This window comes from Ursus maritimus, unplaced genomic scaffold (assembly GCF_017311325.1).
Source record: "Ursus maritimus isolate PB19 unplaced genomic scaffold, ASM1731132v1 scaffold_16, whole genome shotgun sequence".
In the NCBI taxonomy this organism is placed as follows: Eukaryota; Metazoa; Chordata; class Mammalia; order Carnivora; family Ursidae; genus Ursus; species Ursus maritimus.
In genome coordinates, this window is record NW_024424008.1 from 24,809,502 (window position 1) to 24,834,449 (window position 24,948).

The 24,948-nt window shown below is 32.9% G+C and overlaps 1 protein-coding gene across 1 annotated transcript in view; it reads right to left on the reverse strand.

Annotated features, from left to right (window-relative positions):
- CNTN5 (contactin 5) overlaps positions 1-24,948 on the reverse strand; it is a gene marked incomplete at its 5' end in the record, with an annotated part of 603,858 nt that overhangs the window by 385,374 nt on the left and 193,536 nt on the right. Inside the window, one exon of the mRNA XM_008688424.2 lies at positions 4,554-4,757. Coding sequence (XP_008686646.2) covers positions 4,554-4,757 — 204 coding nt within the window. The remainder of the gene's footprint in view (positions 1-4,553; positions 4,758-24,948) is intronic.

Consider the following 24,948-nt stretch of genomic DNA (forward strand, 5'->3'; position numbering starts at 1 on the left):
AAGCTTGGAGGTTGGTGAGGGTTAACTATAGAACTGGTTCCCTTCTGAGGTAGGGGTGGGGGATATCTAGGTGAAGTTTGTGGACAGTCAGCTCTGCTTTGATGTGAGTGCAAGGAACTGGCTTTCAGGCTGCAGACACCCAAAGGCCAGAAAAAGAGGGTTTTATATTGTGCATCACCATCATATTAAATACTTTAATCTTCCATGAAAAGTTCATTCATATTATTAAGAGATCTGTCCTTTGCTCTTTTTGCATGTAGGTATAGGGAAGGGTGGGATTTCAATATTTCACTGAGACAGTTGTTCCTCATACATACCTTTAATCCCTCTTTGTTCAGTCTTATGTCCCCCTCCGACGGCTAACTTTGATTTCAAAGCTTTTCTAGGCTTCCACTAGGCACAGATCCTTAGCCCCTTCTTTAGATCCTTTTAACTTTATTCTAGGTTTTAGTTTTCTCCACCTGTTTAACACTTTAATTCACATTTTCCCTTATTCTCCCAGAAATGTATCAATATGTCTCATTTGTTAATGACATACTTTCTCTCCTCCAGCATTCTCATTAATGATATGGATTTCTTCTTGTCACAGAAAGGAAAGAGGCAACAAATGCATGTACCAAGTCACCATTCTGAGCTGTATGCTCACATCTTGTTCAAAAACTCATTTCCATTGGCTTTCTTGATACTATGCTTCTGTTTTTCCTATTACTTCTCTGACTTCTCATTATCTTCTGTAGGATTTTTATTTTTTACTCTTCCAATGCAATTTGGATTATACAAGACTTGGTCCTAAGCTCATATCTCTTCATATCATACTCTCTTCATAGACTTTCTTAACCATACTAATGGCTTCATTTACCATTTGCTGTGTGGTGACTCATGTTTATATTTCAACACTATTATTAATACTATTAATTGTATCTTAGGAGAATTTTAAGAAAAAACTACATTCAATATTTTAAAAAGGAAAAACCGGGGTGCTTGGGTAGCTCAGTCGGTTAAGCATCTGCCTTCAGCTCAGGTCATGATCCCAGGGGACTGGGATCAAGCCCAGCGTTGGGCTCTCTTCTCAGCAGGAAGCCTGCTTCTCTTGCTCCCTCTGCCTGCTGCTCCCCCTGCTTGTGCTCTGTCTCTCTCTGTCAAATAAATAAATAAATAAATAAATAAATAAATAAATAAATAAAATCTTTGAAAAAAAGAAAAACCACAAAGTGTATCAAATTCTTAATGTCACTAGCTTACTTGTTATATTCAGTTTCACTTATTAAAAACATATCTAGTACAGCATACACATCTAAAAATAGCTTAAAAACCTGTAACAATCTGATATTGAATAATAATTATACAGTAATAATTTGTAAATTTGATTTTCAGCTTTTACAGTTAGTCCATGGGAAAGTTTAGAACACTTGTAAAAGTGTAACAGTAAAAGGACATAAATGTAGTATAGAAAGGGTCAAGGAAAAATAGAGATAAAAAATATGTTATTTAGTACGAAGTCAAGAATTATTTTTCAAGAGTTAAGAGAACAGTAAAGATTTAAGTACATTATCAAAGTTAAAAAGATAAGCAGTGGAAAACTATTATATAAATATAGATTGGAGGAGGATAGAAGAAATATATATATATATTTATACTGTATATATATATATATATATACTGATATGTATAAGGGAGTCAATAATTATTGTCTAAACTTGATTAAACAAGAAACATAGATATTTTCTAGCATTATATGAGAACCTCACAAAAGAAAAAAAATTAAAGTGTTACATTCATTTGATATAAATGTCTTACTATAATAAAATATAAACAGTAGACAACCACCGAGAAAACAATAACCTTAGATAGTTCACAGAAAGAAGAAATGTGAATTTTTGAACTCCTTTTATAAAATCTTAAATAAAACTGTCATTGAATGATATCACTGAAATTCAGAAAATGTTTTCCACCTGTTTCTTTTTAACTTAAATATTAACCTTAATATAACAGTTCATTTTACTTTTTATTGACTTTATTAAGCCTTTCCTATAGTACCACTCAAATAATGATTTTTTTAAATACAAATATTCATAAAAGAAAAAAGAATAGTCAACAATGTCAACTGCATCAGTAAATTCAGTTAGTATAAAAAATTATTAGGTTAGTAGACATAGTACTAGTTATATATGAAACAGTGTAATGTACTGTAAAGGCCAAAGGAAACAGTTAAGAATGGAGGGATTGGTGCTAACAGGAGGAGGGACAGTATGGAATTCTACTGAAATAGATTGGGGGAAAAACAGTATGGATGGAGATGTAGTTAGATTTAATTTTGTTAGTAGGAAGATGAATTTAATAACATATAGCTTTTGTGATGTGCTGATGATGGGGCAGTCCAGTTTAAGGAAAACAGAAAAGCTTCTTAGGGAGATTAGCCATCCACAGAAACTTAGTAGGATTGAGAGACACTCCTGAAAGACCATTTGAATTTGGCAACCATGAGTCAATGGTGAGTGTCATTCTCTAGGAGATCTCAGATTCGCAAGGCAGTCACAGATTAAGGGCATAGTTGAATTCATCGGAAGGTTTTGCCAAACAGTAGCAATAAAAGACAGAGAAACAAGGGAGTTTAAATATCAATAATTTTTTTTAAATTATTCTTGAAATGTTTAACCGTGGAAGATAAAAGATAAAGTTAAGCAATACATCTGGGTCTGGGTGCTGAACTTTTAAAGTACTAGCGAAACTGGTAACAGTTTTTGGATTCTGATTTATACACGTGCTACTTTCTCTCATCATTATCGGTGTAATTTGTAGGTCAATTATGTGAAAATAAGACCACCATTGTCAACCTCAGCCACTATCCAAGTGTATATTATTACATAAATGGATAGTGTTAATGGAACTATTTATTGACTAGTCAGCAATTTTTTTTACAATTTTCAGGCAAAGGTGCTTTAAATTCTTAAGGAATTAATGAGAAAATGCTCAGAAACTCTATGGAAATGGGGGATAGAAAATCGCCTTAATCTAAGCTTTTAACTAAATAAATTTTAAAAATCTTATCTATTTCCTTTTTTCTTTTCACCATATGGATATTTTCATATAATCTTGAAGCTGACACAATATATTATAATCATAGCTTTAAGTACAGTGAGGGGATACACAATGATGAATTTTAAATATCTTTCTCTAGTCTAGCCCTCTTTTAAATATATTAGGCATATGGATCTAAATTCTTACTGGGTATTTCCATATGGATTTCCCAAGAAAATCTCATCTCATAATATTAAAAACTGAATTCCTCACATTTACCAACTTCCCAATCTCTTCCTTTATCTGTGTTATCGCTTCTTTTGAAGAGAATCATCATGCATTAGATGAGCTGTGCCAAAACTTCTTCCTACTCTAGAGCCTAACATTTAATTAATTATTAATTCTTAGTAATTCTGCCTCTTTAATATCCTGCATATTTCCTGTTCTCCAATGCCATTACCGCTGCTTTCATTCTGTCCCTCATCACCTTTCAACTGGCCATTTTCAATATTCTGAATTTGTTTCCCAATTTCCATTCTTCTTTCCCAGCTATCCCTCCATGCTATTACCTAGCTATGTGACCTTTGTCAGGTCTCTTCATGTCTCTAATATCGGCTTCTTCATCTCTTAACTAGATATTGTATGTGTACTTTCTACCGGATAAGATATATATTATATATGTGTACATATGTATGTGTCAAATATATAAAATGAGAAACTGAGTAGTAAGCAAAAATCTTGTCATGAAACTCTGGGCATACACTGCAGCAGCATATATTCTAAAACTAAGCATATAAAAGAGTAATGTTGAAATAGATTATTTTTTAAGCTTGACAATCAATCAGGATTCTCAAGCTCACTTCTTAATAATACCTTCATGGATTTTTTATTGCATGACAGAGCAAGCCACATATCATATATCAACTGGTAATATAGTACTTGACTTCTTTAATGCAATGCTTAACTGTAAATGTCTATAACTACAAATGAGGTGTTTAAATTTGAAGATACTTTAGATATATTGCAGTACCTATAATTATAAAATCATAATTTCTGCCTGAATTGCACTTAAAAGTTAAAGTTCCAACTGCCTCTATTATTGGAAAAGTAATAATAACAATTATAACTATACTATGAAGTATTAAAAGCTGAACATTCAATTTGAAGGTAGCTAAAATAAAAAAGTAATGAAAAGTGAACCTATAAAATGCTTGCAATTCATACACATATGTTATATAGAGGCACTGAAGAGCAAAGAAAAGAACTGGAGTCTTTATTACAGTTCCTCTTTTCAGATGCTCCCTCTCTCTTTGGGATTAGGATAGCATTATGGTTAACACTTCTCATCCAAAAATCATCACTTTCTTATGACAAAATTTTTATTCTAAGGTATGTAAAATCACAGACTAAAATTGTGGAATTTTTAAATATGACAATTAAAAAATATTTGTATTAGGCTTACATGTTTAGAAACACATCTTTATTTTTCACAGTTGAGGTGGCTGGACCATTTTAATCCAGGCCATGCAACTTACCATCATTACGTAGAGTGAGTGGTGTTGGAGGACTAAGTACTCTAGCATTTGTCACTGTGTTTTTCACCAGACAAATATAGCTGCCAACATCTGATGATTGGACTTTAGAAATATAAAGGTTGCCTGTCTCCTGGGAAATGAACCGCCGGCTGTCCTCCGCCACAAAGGAAGGGAACTCATTAAATACCCAGCTATAGATGATCTCTGAAAATACACAAAATTCAATTGTTGAAAGATACAGATTATTTTACTAACAGTTAAAGCTCAAACAACAAATCCTTTACTAAGTGTTAGATATCTTGCAAGGCCATATATATTTGGTCCAGATACATATATAATTTAGTATTTTATGTTCAAAGGACTATTGTTCTTAATGATTATAGATCTGAAATGTTTCTTAAGGATGCTTAACATGTATCTATCCATCCATCCATTCAATTCCAATGTATGTTGAATGTGTATTGCATGATTGACACTATGATAGCACTGAAATTTAAAAAAAGATAAAAGAGACAGTTTCTCATTCTCAAAGATCAATCTAGTGAGAGATTTACCCAAACCTATCAATCAATATGGAATAAAGACATGGAGATAGGTACTCTATTGTAAAGAAGGCACAGAAGAGGGGTACTTAAGCAGTCATGTTGATCAGTGAAAACTACCTGAGGTAAGAGACACCTAAATACATTCGTTTACTCTTTACTCAACAAATATTGTTTGAGAGTCACAATAGATCAGGCATTGTTCTAAGTGAAAAAAAAAAGTCTGTGATCTCATGGAGTTTTCATTATAGTGGGAAGAAACCAGAAATATGCAAGTATATGTCAAGTGGCATAAGTACTATGAAGAAAACTAAAGCATATTAAGAGAGTGATAGGGGTGAGAAGAACATGTGAATTTATGTTTTAAAAGCTCTCTCTGACTACTGGATAGAAGAAAGACAGTGTGAAGACAAAGCAGGCACCCAGAGGAGAAGGAAGAGGAATAATGCCCACTAGCCTAAGAGGCTATTTTCAAAATAGCCATGAAAGATAGAAATTATTTGCATTAGAATGGTAGTGGTAGTGGCAGTATTGGTTCTGGTAAAAATGTGGTTGTGGAGTTGACAGGAATTGCTAAGGGATTCATTATGAAATATGAGAAAAAGAGGAGTCAAGGGGGCCTCATTCACTGAGCAACTAGGAGAATATATTTGCTTTTACTAAAATGGGCAGACTACAGAATGAGCAGTTCTTTGGACATGTCGGTGGAGTAAAACTAAGAATTTAATTTTGGCAAATAAAATTTGACATAATATCTGATATCCAGTTAGAGAAATTGATAAGGCAGTCATATACTTGAAAAAGGAGGCCAAGAGAAATTTCATTTTCACAAGGACTGGATGGTATGAATGGACAAACAAAAAGTTTTGTGTTATTGGGCCAAAAATTTCAAGGAAGGGAGTGGTAAGAGAAGAGTTTGGAGAGATTAGAGGTAAATCCAAGTTATTAAACAAAGATTAACATGGTGTATGTATGTTATATTAAGGAGCTTGTGCTCAATCTTGTATGTAATGTGGTACCACTGGATGTTTTTCAAGAAAGAGTTGACATAGATACATACATTAGTAGGTTATTCTGGTGATTCTGAAAAGGTTGGATTTAATTGCAGGAGAGAACAATAAGATAATATTGCATAATAAAGGTGAAGGCTGAAGAAATATGAATCAGAACCATGATCATAAAAATGAGAAGAAAGATGTTGGTCCAAGAAATATATCAAAGGTAAGGCAAGGAAAGAGATAAATAGTCCTAGTCCAGGAATACTCATGTCTTTCTTGGGTGACTGGGAAAAGGATGGTGCAAGAGTTCAATGGAAATACACCAAGTCAAACTAGTTTAAGGAGAAAGATTATTAGTTCATTCTCAGGACATTTTGAGTTGCAAGTCTATGAAGCAAGTCTGGGTAAGGAGTTCTAGCCGTTGGCAAATATGTGTTTGAAGTCCAGGAAAGAAAAGATGAGGTGAAGGTTAAATTTGGGGGTTGTCAGTATATTGGTACAATTGAATCCAAGTAAGTAGGTGAGATAAATCAAGAAGATTAGATATGGTGAGAAGATACTCAGGGAAGCACGGACATCTACATAAAGGTAAGAAAGTGTTCACAGGGTAAAAGAGAAGAGACTGCTGGAAAGACTCAAAGGAATAAAGAAAATGCACTGTTAATAGGTATCAATGGCTTAACCATTTCCACAAGATTAAATAATGTCAAACAAGGAAAAAGGCCCAATAAAATAAAGGAAAATGTTACTTAAGATTGGCATGTGGGATATCACTGAATGGCAACTTCAATAGATGAGTGAGGATCAAAATCAGATTACAATTGAGGAATTACAGGCATTGTGTGTAAGTCTATAGCATTAAAATTTAAGTAAGAGTTTAAATGACCTATGTTATGATTGAAAAAGTAGATTCCAAGGTCCCTTTTCTCCTACCTACCTACCATGAGCGGTTAAAAGCAAATTCATCGACCTGGCCCTATATAGTTTAGTCAGACTTTCTGGATACTCAAGCAGAGACTGAAGCTTATTCATCCATATTGAAAGTCAGTGTAACTAATTTTGAACTTTATTTATTGATCAATTAACTTTGAATTCCTCCGTAATCTATTACTATTACTATTTGATTTTTTAATCTTAACTGAACTGACATAATATGTACAGTAAAGGTAAATCATTAATTTTCATGAATATGTGTTTAAGAAAGGTGGTGTCATAGACTAACTTCTACGAAGGATCAGAAACATTTTCATAGACATATTCTTGGGCAGGTATATTCTATATACAACTGATAAACATTAAAACAGTATTTCTTCTGTTCCCAAATTCTCCTCTCCCCCTATGTGTTTTCTTCACTTGGTTCAATTCATTAGAACTTCCAGAGGCAATGTACCCAAGTCCTAACTTGGCTATTTAGAGATGGTTTAAATTAAGCAAATATTCAGCTGTATTTGATGTTCAGTTTTCTCACTAAAAAATGAGAATAATATTACCTGCTCATAAATTTTCAAATAAGATAATTTAACCAAAAACTTGACCACAGTAAGTACTTATAACATATGAAAATTAACATTTCTGTTATCCCCTCCCTCCAAAAAATTATTAGGAGCTTTTTCTATGTATTTCACTTAAATATAAAGAAAATAGCAAAGGGATGACTTATTGGTGTTTTTTTTTAAGATTTTATTTATTTATTTGACAGAGACAGCAAGAGAGGGAACACAAGCAAGGGGAGTGTGAGAAGGAGAAGCAGGCTTCCCGCCGAGCAGGGAGCCCAACATGGGGCTGGATCCCCGGACCCTGGGATCATGACCTGAGCAGAAGACAGATGCTAAATGGCTAGGCACCCAGGCACCCCTTGGTGTTTAAATATTAGTCTGTTTTCCATAAAAAATTTTAATAATGTTTGAATGCTAATTCTAAGCAAGATTTAGCCAATATTTATTAGTTCTAAGGCATAGAATATAGTTGTAGCAGATGCTTGAGAATTCTGAAATGATATATTGCATTAACGTATAATTATAATACACATATACAATATAAAAACTTTCAAATATTTTAACAAATGTTTTAAAGAAAACTCTTTTATAGCCACAGTTATACACTTGGCTGTCTTTAGTTCACTTGATATTTTACTAAGAATTTATCAGTGTTATCGATGTGGCTTTATTCAAAGAAAACCCAGAGTACAATTGAAATACTTCATTCTGTTCTCACACTTCTCAATTAGACTCTAAATTCAAGGACTTTTCACATTTAACAATATGAATTCTTCTAATTGTTATAATAAGAGTTTCATTTGTTCACACATAACTCACATATATTTTGATATTTTTGCAACTTATTTAAAATTAGATTTTACTGGGTTTATCTCAATTTTTGGCTTATGTTACTTGAAATTTGGAGAAAAAGAAAGCAGTGAAAAAGTAAAGATTCATTGAAATACTATTTCTTATAGTGCTTATTGAGTCAATGTTTATAAAATATTTTTACAATAGGAAGAAAGTATATAAAATTGGCATTTTCTCAAATTTTACAGGTAAATGAGTATTTGGGGATTAAACACGCTTATTAAGTTTTTAAAATAAGTTTTCAATTTTGCATAACAAAGCATTTTATAATTCTAAGAAGGATAAAAAGTAGAAATGGTATACAATAGAAAAGCTGACAACCTGAATTTGGATTGAATTTTCTCATTGTCCCCAAAATGGAAATATTGAACTGGGTTAAAACTTTTAAGACGGCTGCTTACTTTCTCCTATAAGGTTTTTCATTATCTATTTGCATTTATTTAATATCCTTCTGAAACTTTTCTTTACTATCATAAAAAACAAGCATTAATTATATTTCTAGTAAAATGTCAGAGCCTGAAGATTATAAAATTCAGAAAGCTAGTAAAACATAGTTGGCTTTGGTGTCATAGTCTTTAGTTCCATATACCACTTTGTTTCATATAAATTGTACTTTGCCCTTAAAAGTATTTAAACAAATCAATTTATTAAGTATTAAAATTTTAATATTATTATTCATTTCAGAAGCATGTTGAGACTAGTTGGTCAATTGTTATTTTCCCATTTTTAAAAGGTTCTCTTTAATAGCTTGTTTAACTAAGACAAGTGAAAATGTTTTAGAAGTTCTTCATATAATTCTTCTGTGACTCCCTATTTTAGCAAAAATGACTACTTTTTTGAGATGTCTTGTGCATCCTAGCTTGGGATTGCCTTTTACGTTAATTTTCATGAGTGCATTTTTGATACTATGTGGTAGTATATCTTTGGCCAACAAGCTCATATGTTGTGACAGCTTGAAGCTTTGGGTTCTCATGGGAGATTTTTTTATCTTTCACTATGAGTCAGTGAGAGTCATTCTAGTTCACTGAGGGCAAAGCCAATTATAGGCCTGGCTTGGTGCATACATTATTCTAACTTCCCCTCTCAGGCAGACCCAAAGACTTGTGTTTTATTTCAGTATGAACATTTATCCTCAAGGTCCTAGACCTTAGGGTCTATTTCCATGACACAAGTAATCCACCTTTCTTCCAAGATCTCCTCAGGATTAACACTATTCCTAGATTTTAGTTAGTTAGCCCTTTATTTTAGTTATTTGTTTTTGACTTTGGGGGATTTCCATTTCTTTCTTGTAAGCTTGGCTATATAATGAAATTTTCTTTAATTTACACATCATTCTTAAAATTTTGGTAGTAAGAAAGTTTCTAGGTGGGCTTTATCTGTCTATCGTCCTAATCGAGGGTCCAGGTTTCATGGCTTTATGCCTTGCAGACTTTCAACACAATTGCTGTAATTGATTAAGTGTCACAAAACAGACTATCTTGTCTTTACTCCCCTGACAAATGAGATGATTACTTAAATGAAATATTTTCACATCTACAGAGTATGAAAACAGTAGTACCCATATGGGCAACAATGCTCATTTTTCATAACTGCAGTGCCGTTAATGAAAAAAGTGTGAGAAAGGGGAATGAAATCTCATACTGGACACTGAAGTTCTTGAAAACAATTTCAATGAGTAATCACATATGATTCATTTCAATATTCTTTACTATAACCACAAGTTATAAAATAACCATTCTTCCTAATAATGTATGTACACATCAGAAGCTCCGGGTCAAAGGATTTGGAGAGAACACAATGGATATAGCATCTGAGTTTGTTTACTGACCCAATTAAATAATGCAACTCTCCTAGGAAGCCTATATTCTTTATCCTTGTCAGCTATTAAAAGGAAAACCTGAAAATCAGAAGCTTCTCTATTTTTATAAAATGCTGTCTTATGGTTTGTGATAACATTTTCCAAATGATGGGTTCTATTTATCAAAACCCCAATCTTCCCTTTTATTGTTATTCCTGTAATGTGAGATTTAATGTTATATCTGTCAAAGAACTACAATTATAATTTATTCTTCATTACAAAAATATAATTTTTGTTTTTTTAAATTGTTTGCTTTGTACCTATAGTTTGATATATTTTTGCATTAATTTTTACTGGACGATGCTTGGTAGAGTATGTGTCATATGCATTTCAATATTTACTAATTGCCTTGTAATTATATTTATTTTCACAATTCCATCATCCACTCTGACTCTTCTCCCTCCTTCCTTTTTTTTTTTTTGATGAATTAATTGATGTGAAGATACTTGAATAGAGATACTTTGTAAGTTACTGGCAAAACAATACGACTTTGAAAATTGGCACCTCAATTATTTTGTTTATAGAAAGCTTGCAGCATTTTGGGTTTTGGAATCAATGTTATCATGAAGGAAATAGTAGAGAATTGTCTTATTAATTATCCATTACTACTAAGCATAAAGGGATACAACCTGTAATTAATAGGAAATATCTTTTTTACATTGCTGACTTATACCTTCATTGTGATAGAAAGTGTTTTTATAAGCCACATGAATTACTTTTGGCAGGGCAGAGATTAAATTTACCTTCTTCCCCATTATATTGTTAGAACCCAACAGGATGCCTGGCATGTAGTTGCTCAATAAATATTTGATGAATAAATGGTCAGGATAAAAAATATCTATATATGTATTTTTATAAGTCTCTAAGTTTTAGGAATAAGAGTGGATTTTTTTTCACATTTTATTTTTTTATTTTTTATATTTTTAAAGATTTTATTTACTTATTTATTTATTATGTTTTTAAATTTTTTTATTACATTATGTTAGTCCATACAGTACATCCCTGGTTTCTGATGCAAGGTTCGATGATTCATTAGTTGCATATAACACCCAGTGCACCATGCAATATGTGCCCTCCTCACTACCCATCACCAGTCTATACCATTCCCCCACCCCCCTCCCCTCTGAAGCCCTCAGTTTGTTTCTCAGAGTCCGTAGTCTCCCATGCTTCACTCTCCCTTCTGATTACCCCCCTTTCTTTATCCCTTTCTTCCCCTACTGCTTTTCCTAGTTCTTATGTTCCATAGATGAGAGAAATCATATGATAATTGTCTTTCTCTACCTGACTTATGTGAAATAAGTCAAGTAGAGATTTTATTTATTTATTTGACAGAGATAGAGACAGCCAGCGAGAGAGGGAACACAAGCAGGGGGAGTGGGAGAGGAAGAAGCAGGCTCAAGGTGGGGCTCAATCCCATAACGCCGGAATCATGCCCTGAGCCGAAGGCAGATGCTTAACCACTGTGCCACCCAGGCGCCCCTTTTTTTCACATTTTAAACTTCACTGGAAGTGAAGTTTTTTATATAGACTTATTTGGCCTTGAGAATATGAGTCAAAGATGGCATTTGAAGTCGGGCTAAATACAGACACTGAAAAATAATGTAGGCAGTTTTAAGTCTGGAATGTATTATCTGTGAACAGAAGACAATGGGTCATGCTTACAAAGTATATATGAAGTATTTTTATGATTCATTCTACCAGGTACATTAGAGGAAAGTTGAAGGGGTATTAAATTTTGAGGTGGCCCAACTTTTCTCTCAGGTTAAAGCCTCCATGATGGTCAATCATTTATTCTGTGCTTAAACATGTTCACTGACATTTTGTTGAGGAAGGTGACTCAGCCGCTCAAGTTATAAATGGATCATATATAAAAATTATTTTGGCTGCTAGATTTAGGATGAGGACTGTGATCAAGATAACTGGAAGTGTCAACAATTAAGTAGTTATAAATTATTATATTTAAAACACTAGGATATTACCAGGGACTGGGAAAGGGACTAACTAGAAGCTCTACTATGAATCATACATTTTACACTGTTTTCCAAGCCCACCATCCCACCCACTGTTAGATGGCAGATACATGTGAATAAGACCATGGACTTTGCAGTCGCAAAGATCAATGTTTCAGAGATGCTGTGTGATCTTCTGACTAAGCATCTTTGGGCACGCTATTTAACTTTATTAAAGTCTTAGTCTTCTCATCTATAAAATGGAGGAAATTGTAGGTTAAATGAGATATTTAGTGTAAGGTTAGTACTACAGTACTAGACGTAGTCGGTTATTATTATTGTTATAATCATCTTCATTATCAAAGGCTTGGGGCTCAAACAGGTGAAGGAAGCAATAGAAAATTACAGCTAATTACATATCAGAGGAAGAATTCAAATTTGTCCAACTCACTCTAAGCCTATACTGTATCATTATATCATACTACTTAAATTATTACATTCTTATCTTTCTGAACATGTTTCAGTATCCATAAAATGGGATAGTAAGGTTTATATTATATGTTGTGCTGAGGATTATGTAAGCTACTTAAATGAGAATGTTCACTGTAACTACTCAGTAAGAATAGCTGTTAGGTCAGGATAAATGACCTAGTATAATGCAGGATGTGATACAGTGCAGACTCACCTCGAACCTTGTACATTTGGATTTAATTTCTACAAGTGTCAAGAGGTGAACCTATAAAACATAGCTAGATGCAAAATCCTGAGAATAACAATAGAATAAGGCTGTCTAACTGACACTTGCTTAGTGCCTAGCGAATCAAAGTATTTTTAAAGATGTTGTCAAGAATATGAAGAACATTTGCCATGTTTAAAAAATGAAATCGTTTCAATACAAAGGTAGGCTGTATTATTATTTTAAATATCAGTTATCTTAGTTGAACAAAGCAAAGTACTAATTCCCTTTTTTTTCAAAAAATGTTTTTGAGACATGTATTTTCATTAGTTTATTATTTAAAGTCAGACGCAACAGAATTTTGCTTCAAAATTATGCCACTAAGACAAAATAAAATTTTATATGCATATACCTCAAAACACCTTTAGCAAAATAAAAGATAAAGAAAAGAATATTTGTAAGAAACAGTAGTAAACTGACATTCTCTCATGATCTGCAACTCAAAAGAATAAGTAAGTGAATTCCAAGTCATAGAGTTTAAGTGATTACACCACCTGGGCGACAGTAAGCTATTTTTACTTTCTCTGTGGAATGCTTCACACAACAGAGGACTTTTGTTTTTAAATCCCAAGAGTCCTGTGTCTAGATATAAAGGTCATTGCTAACTCTTTTCAAAAGGCAACCTAAATTTCTTGCTTTGCTAAGGGGTTTTTAAATTATTTTTCTTGAGTTGTAAATGCCATCAGGTCAGGGACCAGCATGTACTTAATCAGTGTGCTAGTCAGTGGCACAAGTTCAATTTTGGCTTGAAACTTTGCATTAAAAAGCATTCACTCTAGACTTCCCACAATTCATTGTCAAAGCCCAGAGATCCCAGCTCTTAATCAACAACAGAATATATGTACTCCAGAATTTTGCTAGGGAAGATCACCTTGATGTGCTTACCAAAAGTATGAAGAGTTTACTTTAAAGAAAAGACATGCATGGAGAATTAATGGAAGACTGTGTGAGCCATCCTTTAGGCATAACCAAGGTAATTTAAATTCATTCTTATTAAATCAAAACATTAGACCGCTTATAGTAATAACAACAACAACAACAACAATAGTGAAGGTCAGTTTTGTGAAAAGGGCATCTGAGAAGGAGATTCTTTGAATGTGATTTATGGACGACGTGTTCCCAGGAGAAGGAATTAAGAAAGGTAGGAAACAGGGAGGAAAAAATAAGCTAAGCAAGGATGTGATTCCTACCAGAGATTAGTTTAAGACTGATCTCACTGTGACTCTGGGACACAAATTTAACTGCAGAATTGGTGAGTATGGCAGTGGAAGGTAAAGAGATTCAGCCTTTTGTATCCTCTTCCCCTGCATCAGTTGGATATTGGCTGCTAGCTGGGGTAGGTGAAGTGCCATGAGGGCAGGGAACACAATTCCCTAGATAAGGGAAATTCTCTGGAGAAGGGGCAACTGCTGGATAGGCACATTAACCAGGTAAAGGAGATCTGGGTGTGACACCAATAGCATCCAGTAAACTTATATAGCACTTAGTATGTACTACACAGTGTGTGCTATGTATATTAATTTATGTAATCCTTACAAGGATAGGTAACTCAATTTTATGATGAGGAAACTAAGATACAGAAATCAAAACTTAACCAAGAATTCTTATTTAGCATAAATTTTTATTTAAAAAAAGAAAACCTGATTAACAGGGGTTTCAAGTACTTATTAGGTTGAATTATATATAATATGGGGTCTAATTTTGCCAATTAAAACTTTCATGTTTCGTAGTAACTAATCAGAGCAGTGTCTAAATTCCATTCACCAGACAAAAATAGGTTTCTGGGTATTCCTATTAACCACTGAGTCACAACCTGTCAGAGAGCCACACGAGTCTTAACTATGTAAAATGATAAGGATGTGTCTTGCCGGCACAGAAACCTGCTGTAAAATAGCAGCAGAGTGTGCCTAAATGCAGATGTCCATGGGGGTAAAAGCAATATTACTGCATGATTATAAACATGGATACTTATTCCTGATCTCCTTTAACATTAGGATTTACAGAATTTTCCAAATATGTAAACCTTCAAATTCTCATACATTATAATTTTTATATTAACCAGTATTTTCTAGAATTAAAAGGAGTCTAGAAGATGGTAGTGCTTGATGAATAGATAGCATTAATCTTGGATAATATTCTAAAGGGAGAAAAATGGAAACCTTGATTTAAAAAAAAAGTTTTTCTCATTTTTCTGTGTTATTCAGTAAAATATTATCTTTTATCCAAAAAGTATTTGTCATTTGTATACAACTAAAATAATTAAATTTTAATTTAGTTTTATGTATTGAAAGAGAAAGAAAATTCATAAGGTAAGTATTTAAAACACTAAATATTTTTTATTGTGGTGAATTTTTAAGATATCTTTACCTCTTTTAATTTAATACTATGCAAATTTTACTGTGCAAATTTGAAGACTTGTTGCAGGATAAGTAGTAACAGAAACAAATATGAGTTTTATGATTTATCTGTCTTCTAGTAGGTAAATCACAGAGGACCAAATCCTCTAGAGTTGTGATTTGCCTAAATTTTGCATGTTAAATGTAGAACTTTGGTTGTTTTTGAGTTACATTTATCATATAGGTGCAGTAAAGAATCTTCAGGTAGGATAAACTATTATAACAAGATTCTCTCCCACTCAACTTCTTACACTCAATGTAATTTTTCATAAACATTCTTTGTGCTTGTACAGCTTAACTAATGCTCATTAATCCTTCATGCAGATCTTTAATGAAGGTAATTTATTTGTCACATTCTCATGCACCATATAGAAGTAGTGAATATTGTCTATCAAAAGACACTGATATGGTTTATTTTCTGCTCTGGAGGTTTGTCCCTATGGCTCACCTGTTTCAGAAAAAAAAATTCTCATCATAAAATACATATTTATCTCTGTTGAGATATAATCACTGTAATAAATCTTCAAACTTCTATTGGTACGAATTCATGTAGCATGAAACTTTTGGCTAGACATTTTTTAGTTGATTTCTTTGAAAAAATAGAAATGCTTATATGATTTATACTAATAATATAAATGGTACAAGAATTATTTGAAATGTATGCTCTTTCTAATTCTATAAGGGATTTTCTGCAAAAATCAGGTGGTTTTTGAGTTTCATAATTATATTTATATATATTTACATTTATAATTATCTTAACCTCCAAGTAGTTAATCTCTTCAAATTATCATCAAAATCTATTTGTGAACTAGATGTTATGATAAAGTCCAGTTTGAATAATAGGGGGTTTTGAACAATTAAAGAACACATTTTAAAATAGGAATATGCCTTTTACAAATTAATATCATTAAAATAATTAATTGTGATCATTATTGTGAGCCTAATAGTCATGTAAGATACAAATGTTAGATATTCAGGCATGCATATACTTTGGACATAAAAGATTAAAATGGGAAAAATATGTTGGTTATCCCTGATTTAATTACTTTTCCATATTTCCCCTTTTTTGTTTTAGTTATTCGTCCAGAAGTTTACCGGTTTTCTTTTTCTGTTTTTTTTTTTAAGATTTTTTTAAAAATTTATTTGATAGAGAGAGACGCAGCGAGAGAGGGAACACAAGCAGGGCGAGTGGGTAAGGGAGAAGCAGGCTTCCCGCTGAGTGGGGAGCCTGATGTGGGGCTGGAGCCCCATGTGGTCAGGAACAAGACAAGAATGTCTACTCTCACCACTGTTATTTAGCATAGCACTGGAAGTTGTAGCCATAGCAATCAGACAACAAAAAAATATAAAAGATATCCAAATCATCAAGGAAGAAGTCAAACTTTCACTATTTGCAGAAGACATAACACTTTTTATAGAAAACCCCAAAGAGTCCACCAAAAAACTGCTAGAACTGATATGAATTCAGCAAAGTCACAGGATATAAATTCGATGTACAGAAATCTGTTGCATTTCTGTACACCAGTAATGAAGCAGCAGAAAGAGAAATCAAAGAATCACTCCCAGTTACAATTGTACCAAAAGTGATAAGATACCAAGCATAAACCTAACCAAAGAGGTGAAAGACCTGTACTCTGAAAACTACAAAACACTGATTTAAAAAATTGAAGAGGACACAAAGAAATGGAAAACATCCCACGCTCTTGGATCAGAAGAACAAATATTGTTAAAACGTGTATGCATCCAAAGCAGTCTACACATTTAAAGCAATCTCTGTCAAAACACCAACAGCATTTTTCACACAGGTAGAGTAATCCTAAAATTTGTATGGAACCACAAAAGATCCCTAATAGCCAAAGCAATTTCAACAAAGAAAAGCAAAGCTGGAGGCATCACAAGTCCAGACTTCAAGTTATATTACAAAGCTGTGGTGATCAAAACATCATTGCACTGGTGCAAAAATAGACACATAGGTCAATAGAACAGAATAGAAAACACAGAAATGGACTCACAACTCTATGGACAATTAATCTTTGACAACGCAGGAAAGAATATACAATGGGAAAAAGATGGTCTCTTCAACAAATGGTGCTGGAAAAACTGGGCAACGACTTGCAGAAGAATGAAACTGGACAACTTTTTTACACTATACACAAAGATAAATTCTAAATTAATTAAAGACCTAAATGTGAGACAGGAAACCATTAAAGTTCTAGAGGAGAACACAGGCAGTAATTTCTCTGGCATTGACTATAGCAACATTTTTCTAGATATGTCTCCAGAGGCAAAGGAAACAAAAGCAAAAATAAACTATTGGGATTTCATCAAGATAAAAACTTCTGCACAGTGAAGGAAACAACCAACAAGACTAGAAGACATCCTATGGAATGGGAGAAGATATTTGCAATTGACATATCTGACAAAAGGTTAGTACCCAAAATGTATATGAAGAAGTTATAAAACTCAATACCCAAAACAAATAATCCAGCTAAAAAATGGGCAGAAGATATGAATAGACATTTTTCTGAAGACAACTGACTAAAAGACATAGAAAAAGATGTGCAACATCATTCATCATCAAGGAAAAGCACAGCAAAACTACAATGAGATATCACCTCGTGCCTGGCAGAATGATAGAATCAAAAACACAAGGAACAATAGGTGCTAGTGAGGATGTGGAGAAAGGGGAACCATCTTGCACTGTTGGTGGGAATGCAAACTGGTGCAGCTACTGTGGAAAACAGTATTGAGGTTTCTCAAGAAGTTAAAAATAGAACTACCCTATGATCCAACAATTGCACTATTATGTATTACCCAAAGAATATGAAACAACTAATTCAAAGGAATACGTGTACCCCAATGTTTACAGCAGCATTATCTGCAACAGCCAAATTATGGAAACAGCCCATGTGGCATCCATTGACTGATGAATGGATAAAATAGAAGATGGATGGAGCTAGAGGGTATAATGTTAAGTGAACTAAGTCAGAGAAAGACAAATATATGATTTCACTCATATGTGGAATTTAAGAAACAAAACAAATGAGCAAAGGGAAAAAAGAAACAAATCAAGAAACAGCTTTAAACTACAGAGAACAAAGTGATGGTTACAGGGGGATGGGTAAAATAGGTGATGGGAATTAAGGAGTGCACTTGCTCTGATGAGCACTAGGTGTTGTATGGAAGTGTTGAATCACTATGTTGTACACCTGAAACTAATATTACACTATATGTTAACTGGAATTTAAATAAAAAACTTGTAAAAAAATAAATATTGTGATACATCATAGTAGAAAATGACCAGAGAAGAAAGATTTTTTTTTTAAATCTAGTACTCTTTCCTTGTTTTTAGTGGAAGGAAAAGCTTAAAATATCAGTGGTATTAACACCAATCATATCCTAGTAGAATGAAATGAGATGTGTTAGTAAATACCCAGCTTCCTATTTCAACTGAGCCACATGAAACTCAATTCAGTGAGCACATGTAATGTGGCAACATAGAAAAGTCATGGACTTCATACCAATGCAAAAATGTCTTTGAATGTTGTCACCATCACCTAAGCAGCTGTGTGGTCTTCACTAATTACCTGACTTCTTCAATTCTGTTTATTTATCTATAAATAATCATAATACCTAGATTAGAAAATTTGGGGAGAAATTTCATAAAAAGTGCTAACAATTTTAGGAATATAGGAAGTGTTCCTAAGTGGTTATTTTTACATAAAATGCTAATATGTGTATATAGATAGATAGATATAGATATAATTTACCCTCTTTGCAGAAACAATCTAGCAATCACTCTAAAAATCTTATAAAACATTTAATCTTACTTAAAAATATATTTATGCAAAAAGTGGGGTTTGGTTTTGCATGCCAGTAGTATACCCATATACTATTCTTGTTCCAATGTATCATGCAACATATAGATTATGTAGAATTAAAATCTGTGCATTTTATACTCTATGCTGTTCTGCAATTTGCCATCTCACATCAAACTAGAGTTTGAGAGTAGTTTTACTCTATTTATGTCATATGCCTACCAATAGATTTTAAGTGATTCTCTCATATGAGATTTTTTTCCTGAGATTTCAAATCTACTAGTCTGTTCCACTCTTTTTTTTTTTTAAGATTTTATTTATTTATTTGACAGCGATAGAGACAGCCAGCGAGAGAGGGAACACAAGCAGGGGAGTGGGAGAGGAAGAAGCAGGCTCCCAGTGGAGCAGGGAGCCCGATGTGGGGCTCAATCCCAGAACGCTGGGATCACGCCCTGAGCCAAATGCAGACGCTTACTGAGCCACCCAGGTGCCCCTAGTCTGTTCCACTCTTATACCTCACCCATCTGTTTATTAACCATCCAATATTGTCTCTACTCTTCACAATCATCAAAGCTTCATTTTAGGGTGATTCTTAAATTGATATGTCTCTTATAATGTTATTCCCCTGGACTAGGATTTATTCTCAACTTCCTTCTGCCCAGGTACATCCTAGAAATAGCCAAGTGCAAGTGTCACTTTCTTGAAGAAGACTTCAAGAGTCATTGTAATTTACAATTAATTCTCCTTTTCTGAAATTCTATACACATATCATTAACTTGTGTCTTAATTTACTTGAAACGGTGAAATTTGCACCATTTTCCCCAGCAAGATTATTAATTGTCCCCCCTTTCATTTGCAGAAATGTTCCAGTTTAATTATTAAATAAATTATATGGTTTCCCTACACTTTAATTATCATCCACACAACACATTCCTCCTGTATCAGTTCTATGACCTCTCATTGTTTTCTGTTCTATGTGTATATATCATCTTCCTTGCCAGATTATATATTCATCTTGAGTGGTGGCTGTGTCCTATGCTTACTGTACAAATATGGTATCTATTTAAGAAGTAAAATTATTTAAATTAATTTATATTTAGAAACTTTAAGAAATATGTCATATTTCCATTAAAGATAGTTGGGGGTATCTTGAATTTCCCCAAAGTATTATCACATATCATTGGTCTAGTCATCTAAAATAGTTTCCAACTCACCACAGTGCCCAGTGAGCAGTTTATAAATCTCTTTCTGATGATGAATGGTGTTTTGTTTTTTCATCATTAGTGAAATCAGATGTTTTCTTATATTATTTCTTTAACCTTTGGTAATAGAATTTTATAAATTCTGTAAGACCCTACATGAGTTTGCCCCTGCTATCTCTTCAACCTTAGCACCATCTTTCCTTTCTTCAACCCATCCCAGCCACAATGACCTTGATGTCAATTTTCAACTTAAGACATAAGCACTAATTTTTACTTTAGTTTGAAACATTTTTCTCCCAGATACTTGTGTGGCTCACTACTTCTTTCATGTCTCTGCCTAAATGTCTCCCTTTGGGCAGTCATCCCTGATCAGCTTACCTAAACCAGCTTTATCAAATAATTTATCTCTGTCTCTGTGTGTGTGTCTCTCTCTCTTTTCCTATCACTCCATCTCCATCTCTATATCTTATTGGTTGTCTCTACACCACAATTTGAGTTTTCATAGAGCAGGAACCTTACCTACTTTGTTCACCACCATACCCTTCAGTATTGTGAGAGGGGACTGGCACACAATTAACTAATTGTTGAGTCAATGGAGAATTAATGCAATTGTGAAAATGTTTCCTACTATGTGTCACAACATAAATCTTTTGGAATTTAAGATATTGGGTACAGTTTTGACCTTCATAAAGTAATACATAAAATGATTCAAGTGATTTATGAGAAAGTTTTTTCAGAAGGCTTGGGAATATTGCATTTTATTATATATGATAGGTAGGTAGGTAGATAGATGATAATGTGAAATGAGCAATGAAATAATGAAACAAGCAAATACCAATATTCTAGTCAATTGGCTGGATTCTATAGGGCCAATTAGTTTGGTGTAAAGTAAATAGAATTTATAGAAGTAAAAATATAAGTATTATTTTTTTTCACAAATGTTGGAAGTGGGAGAGGACATGAAAGAAACAATTTTACACAATGAATTAGGAGAACCTATAAGCACAGTTCTATTTATTTTTTTTACTGAAAACTATTGATTCAAAGTTTGTGGTGAAGGCTTGCTAATAAAAATGGTGTCATCCTTGTTTTTTTTTTTTTTTTATTAGTTCTCTTGCTGTCAGACCACCATTTTGGGATTTGTCTATACAGTTTTTGCCTTATTACTTTTAACTTAGCCTGAGATTTTATTTTAATTACAAAGAAATGCTGTCAAAATGAATGCTTAATCTACCTGGGGAAAAGAGCACACACTTTCCAGTGGTGGATCTTTCCTATAGAATGTCAACAACACATTGATTTTATTAACTCTCTAATGAAATCCTCAGATAGGATTACCACAATTTTAAAACACAGTGTGATAGTTGTGCTTTATGCATAGGCAAGCACTCTCCTACACCAATAATTCCACCGATGATTACATCAGGGGAAAAAATGAAAATGTGTATGTGCAAGGTGACCAAGGAGATCTTAATAGTGTTGGCATTGTTGCAATACTATGCCTAAATAAATACCTCATGATTAGATAGCGTTGTAGTATCTTTATGAGAACACTAGGGTGCTGGCCTATATGGGTGCTGGCCTATATGGGGCCATTCCACTTTTAATAACTTTGAAATATCATATTCTTTTTTGTTTGTCTCCTATAACATTCCTTTACAATTTTACTTTTGTGAAATAGTAGTTCATTAATTTATTCAGTATCTTTATTTCTGAGAGTACTCCCTAATAATACTAATATTTTGAGGATCTGAAAACTAAACTGTACATATTGTATAAATGTATTGCTTATATAGAATATTATCTTAATGCAGGAAGCTTCCTATGATCTAAATCAAGGTTTCTGAGTTTCAGCACTACTGACATTTATGGCTAGATAATTGTGAAAGACAGTACTGTACATTGTAGGATGTTTACCAGCATCCCTGGCTTCTACCTTCTACCTACTACATGCCAATAGCATCTCACAACCCCCTTTCTGCCCCTGTACCAGTTATAACAATCAAAAATATCTTTAGATATTATCAAATGACCCCCTGGAGGTTAAAAATCATTCCTGTTTGAGAACCACTGATGTACGATGTACATTAATCTAGAAGTGATATATCCTGGTTAACCAAATTTGAGTTATTTGGTGATTACTGTATTTCTTTCAATTTCATTTCAAAAATAATTAGATGATAGATAGATAAATAGATGGATGATAGATAAGTGATAGATAAATAGATGATGGATAGGTGAAAACTAACTGCTTTAATTTCAGTTTTCATTTTATTTTAAAGGCAGAGCACTATACCTCTTTCATAATTTTAGTTCTACAACATATATATATAGAATAGGTATACAGTAAGTTTTGCTGAATTAAATTAGAATGAGGACTCAGTCACATTCATATCACAGAACCATAGGAACATTATTTACTTTTGATTTAATGAATCAAATACATCTTAATATTTTGATAATGTTTCAGGCCATTTTCCAAATTAACTGTCAAAATAAAAAATATGTCAAATACTGGGTTGAATATATATCGACACAAAGACACAACATGGACACTATCAGATTGTCATTTTTCTCCTCATATAAAGTGTATAATGGTGTAAAAGAAATTTCAGTTACATGAGTTTTACAGTTGTTTGATTCTGCATAATTAATTTACCTTGCAAACATACAGACCTATAAGTTATGTGTGAAATCTGAAACAATGCATTTAATTTACTTCCCTTTTCAGTCATTTAAATTCCCTCCCATTTTTAAAGAATGAAATATGTAATTCCTGAGTTTATTTAATTGTATTAAAAATTAAGTCTATATAAATTAATTCAAAATAATGAGAGCAAAATGCAAATTTATCATAGACATAGGAGGAGGAAACAATTTTAAAAAATATTAAAGTACATAAGATAGGAGTTAAACAGAGGATAAAGAAATTGTTTTCTTATAAAGAAATTGGTTTCTTAAATTAGAGAAATTTCCAGATTATTAAATCATGTTTTAAGGTATTTTATTAGCATGACTTACAAGATTCCATATTTTTTACAGCTTTTTAGACTATAGAAGTTATTGTAGAAACACTGGATGGTTGATAAATCAATTCATAAGAGATAGTCTACTCTGGGCAAAGCTACACAAACATTAGTGTTTACCAAAAGTAATAAAACCTAAGAACTCATAATCTAGAATGGGTCAAGTCATGTGTATATTAATTCAGATACAAGGAAAGTAATTTCTTTTAGCTAGAATTGTAGTTTTTAATTTTTTAAACCTCACCTTCACCATTTATTCTCTGTGTTAACCTTAGATAAGGTACTGAATGTTCCTCAGTCTTTGTTGCCATGTTTGAAAATGGAGATATGCTTTTCTTCATATTATATAAAGATTAAATAGAAGTGATTTAAGTGAGGTAAATGACTTGATACTTGATGCCTGGAAAGCATTCCCTAAATGAAATTATGTGAAATTATGTTATTAATTTATAATATTTTTAGCTAAAGAAGATTTTTGAGACAGGACAATTTATATATGAGTACATAAATTTCAAAGTTATCCCAACTCAATTGGCATTGAATTAATAACCATTTTCTTCCAACTGACTTGATTTAAAATAATCCAGGGCTACTACTAGCTTCTTTCACTTCTCATTATATTCCTTGATTCTCAAAGGAGATACAAAATCTGATTGTTCCAAAGAATGAAATTTTCTTTTACATGTCACATACAGTTTTGGTACCTTTAAATGTAGTAAACACTCACTATATGCCAGGTATTTCGCTAACCATTGTCTATTATTTGCAATAGTATTAGTAGTCATTTTAATTTTATAGAATTAAAACTAAGGATTGATACAATTAAGTAGATTTTTTTTTCTGTACAAGATGGAGAGAAAGGGACACGAGTATAGTTGCAACCAGAATCTCAGGAAATAATTACAACTGTGAACACTTCCCTGATGCAGGGTGCCATTTGGCCTATGTAACTTCAGATTGGAAACTCTTAGTATTAGCACAGAAACTGTATTAGCAGAAATCACACTGCCTTCTCCATAAAACCATCAAAATCTGAGTTCTTTATTTCTTTTGTTGGATCTCATTCTTAGGAAAAAGAGACAATATTTATTTTAAAAGCTTTAGAACCCACTTGCATGATACAAACATTATCCCAAAACAGAAGGCAGGGTGCTGCATCTTTAACAATAGGTTTTTTGGAAATTTTCATTTTCTTTATTAAACACAAGGGAAGATACAAAATATAATGATGTGTATTTTCAATGCAGGCTAAAATCTTCTATGGTGTTCTGCTGCCTGGTTCAATTTCTAGATTAATGACTTTCTATTAGTTAAACTTCAGACTAAAGTGTTGTAACATTTAGGAGTATCAGTTTCCATGGGAAAAGCAGTGCTGCTTTGTAGTATTTTCTCATCTTCCTGACCTGTTTAGCAAGCTTCAGGCTGTAGCTGCACACATGCTCAGAAAGAGCTCATGTTTTAAGGGAAAAGCAAAGTTCTCAAGTACATTTAAAAAAAAAAAGTCCATAGTTTTCTGTTATGT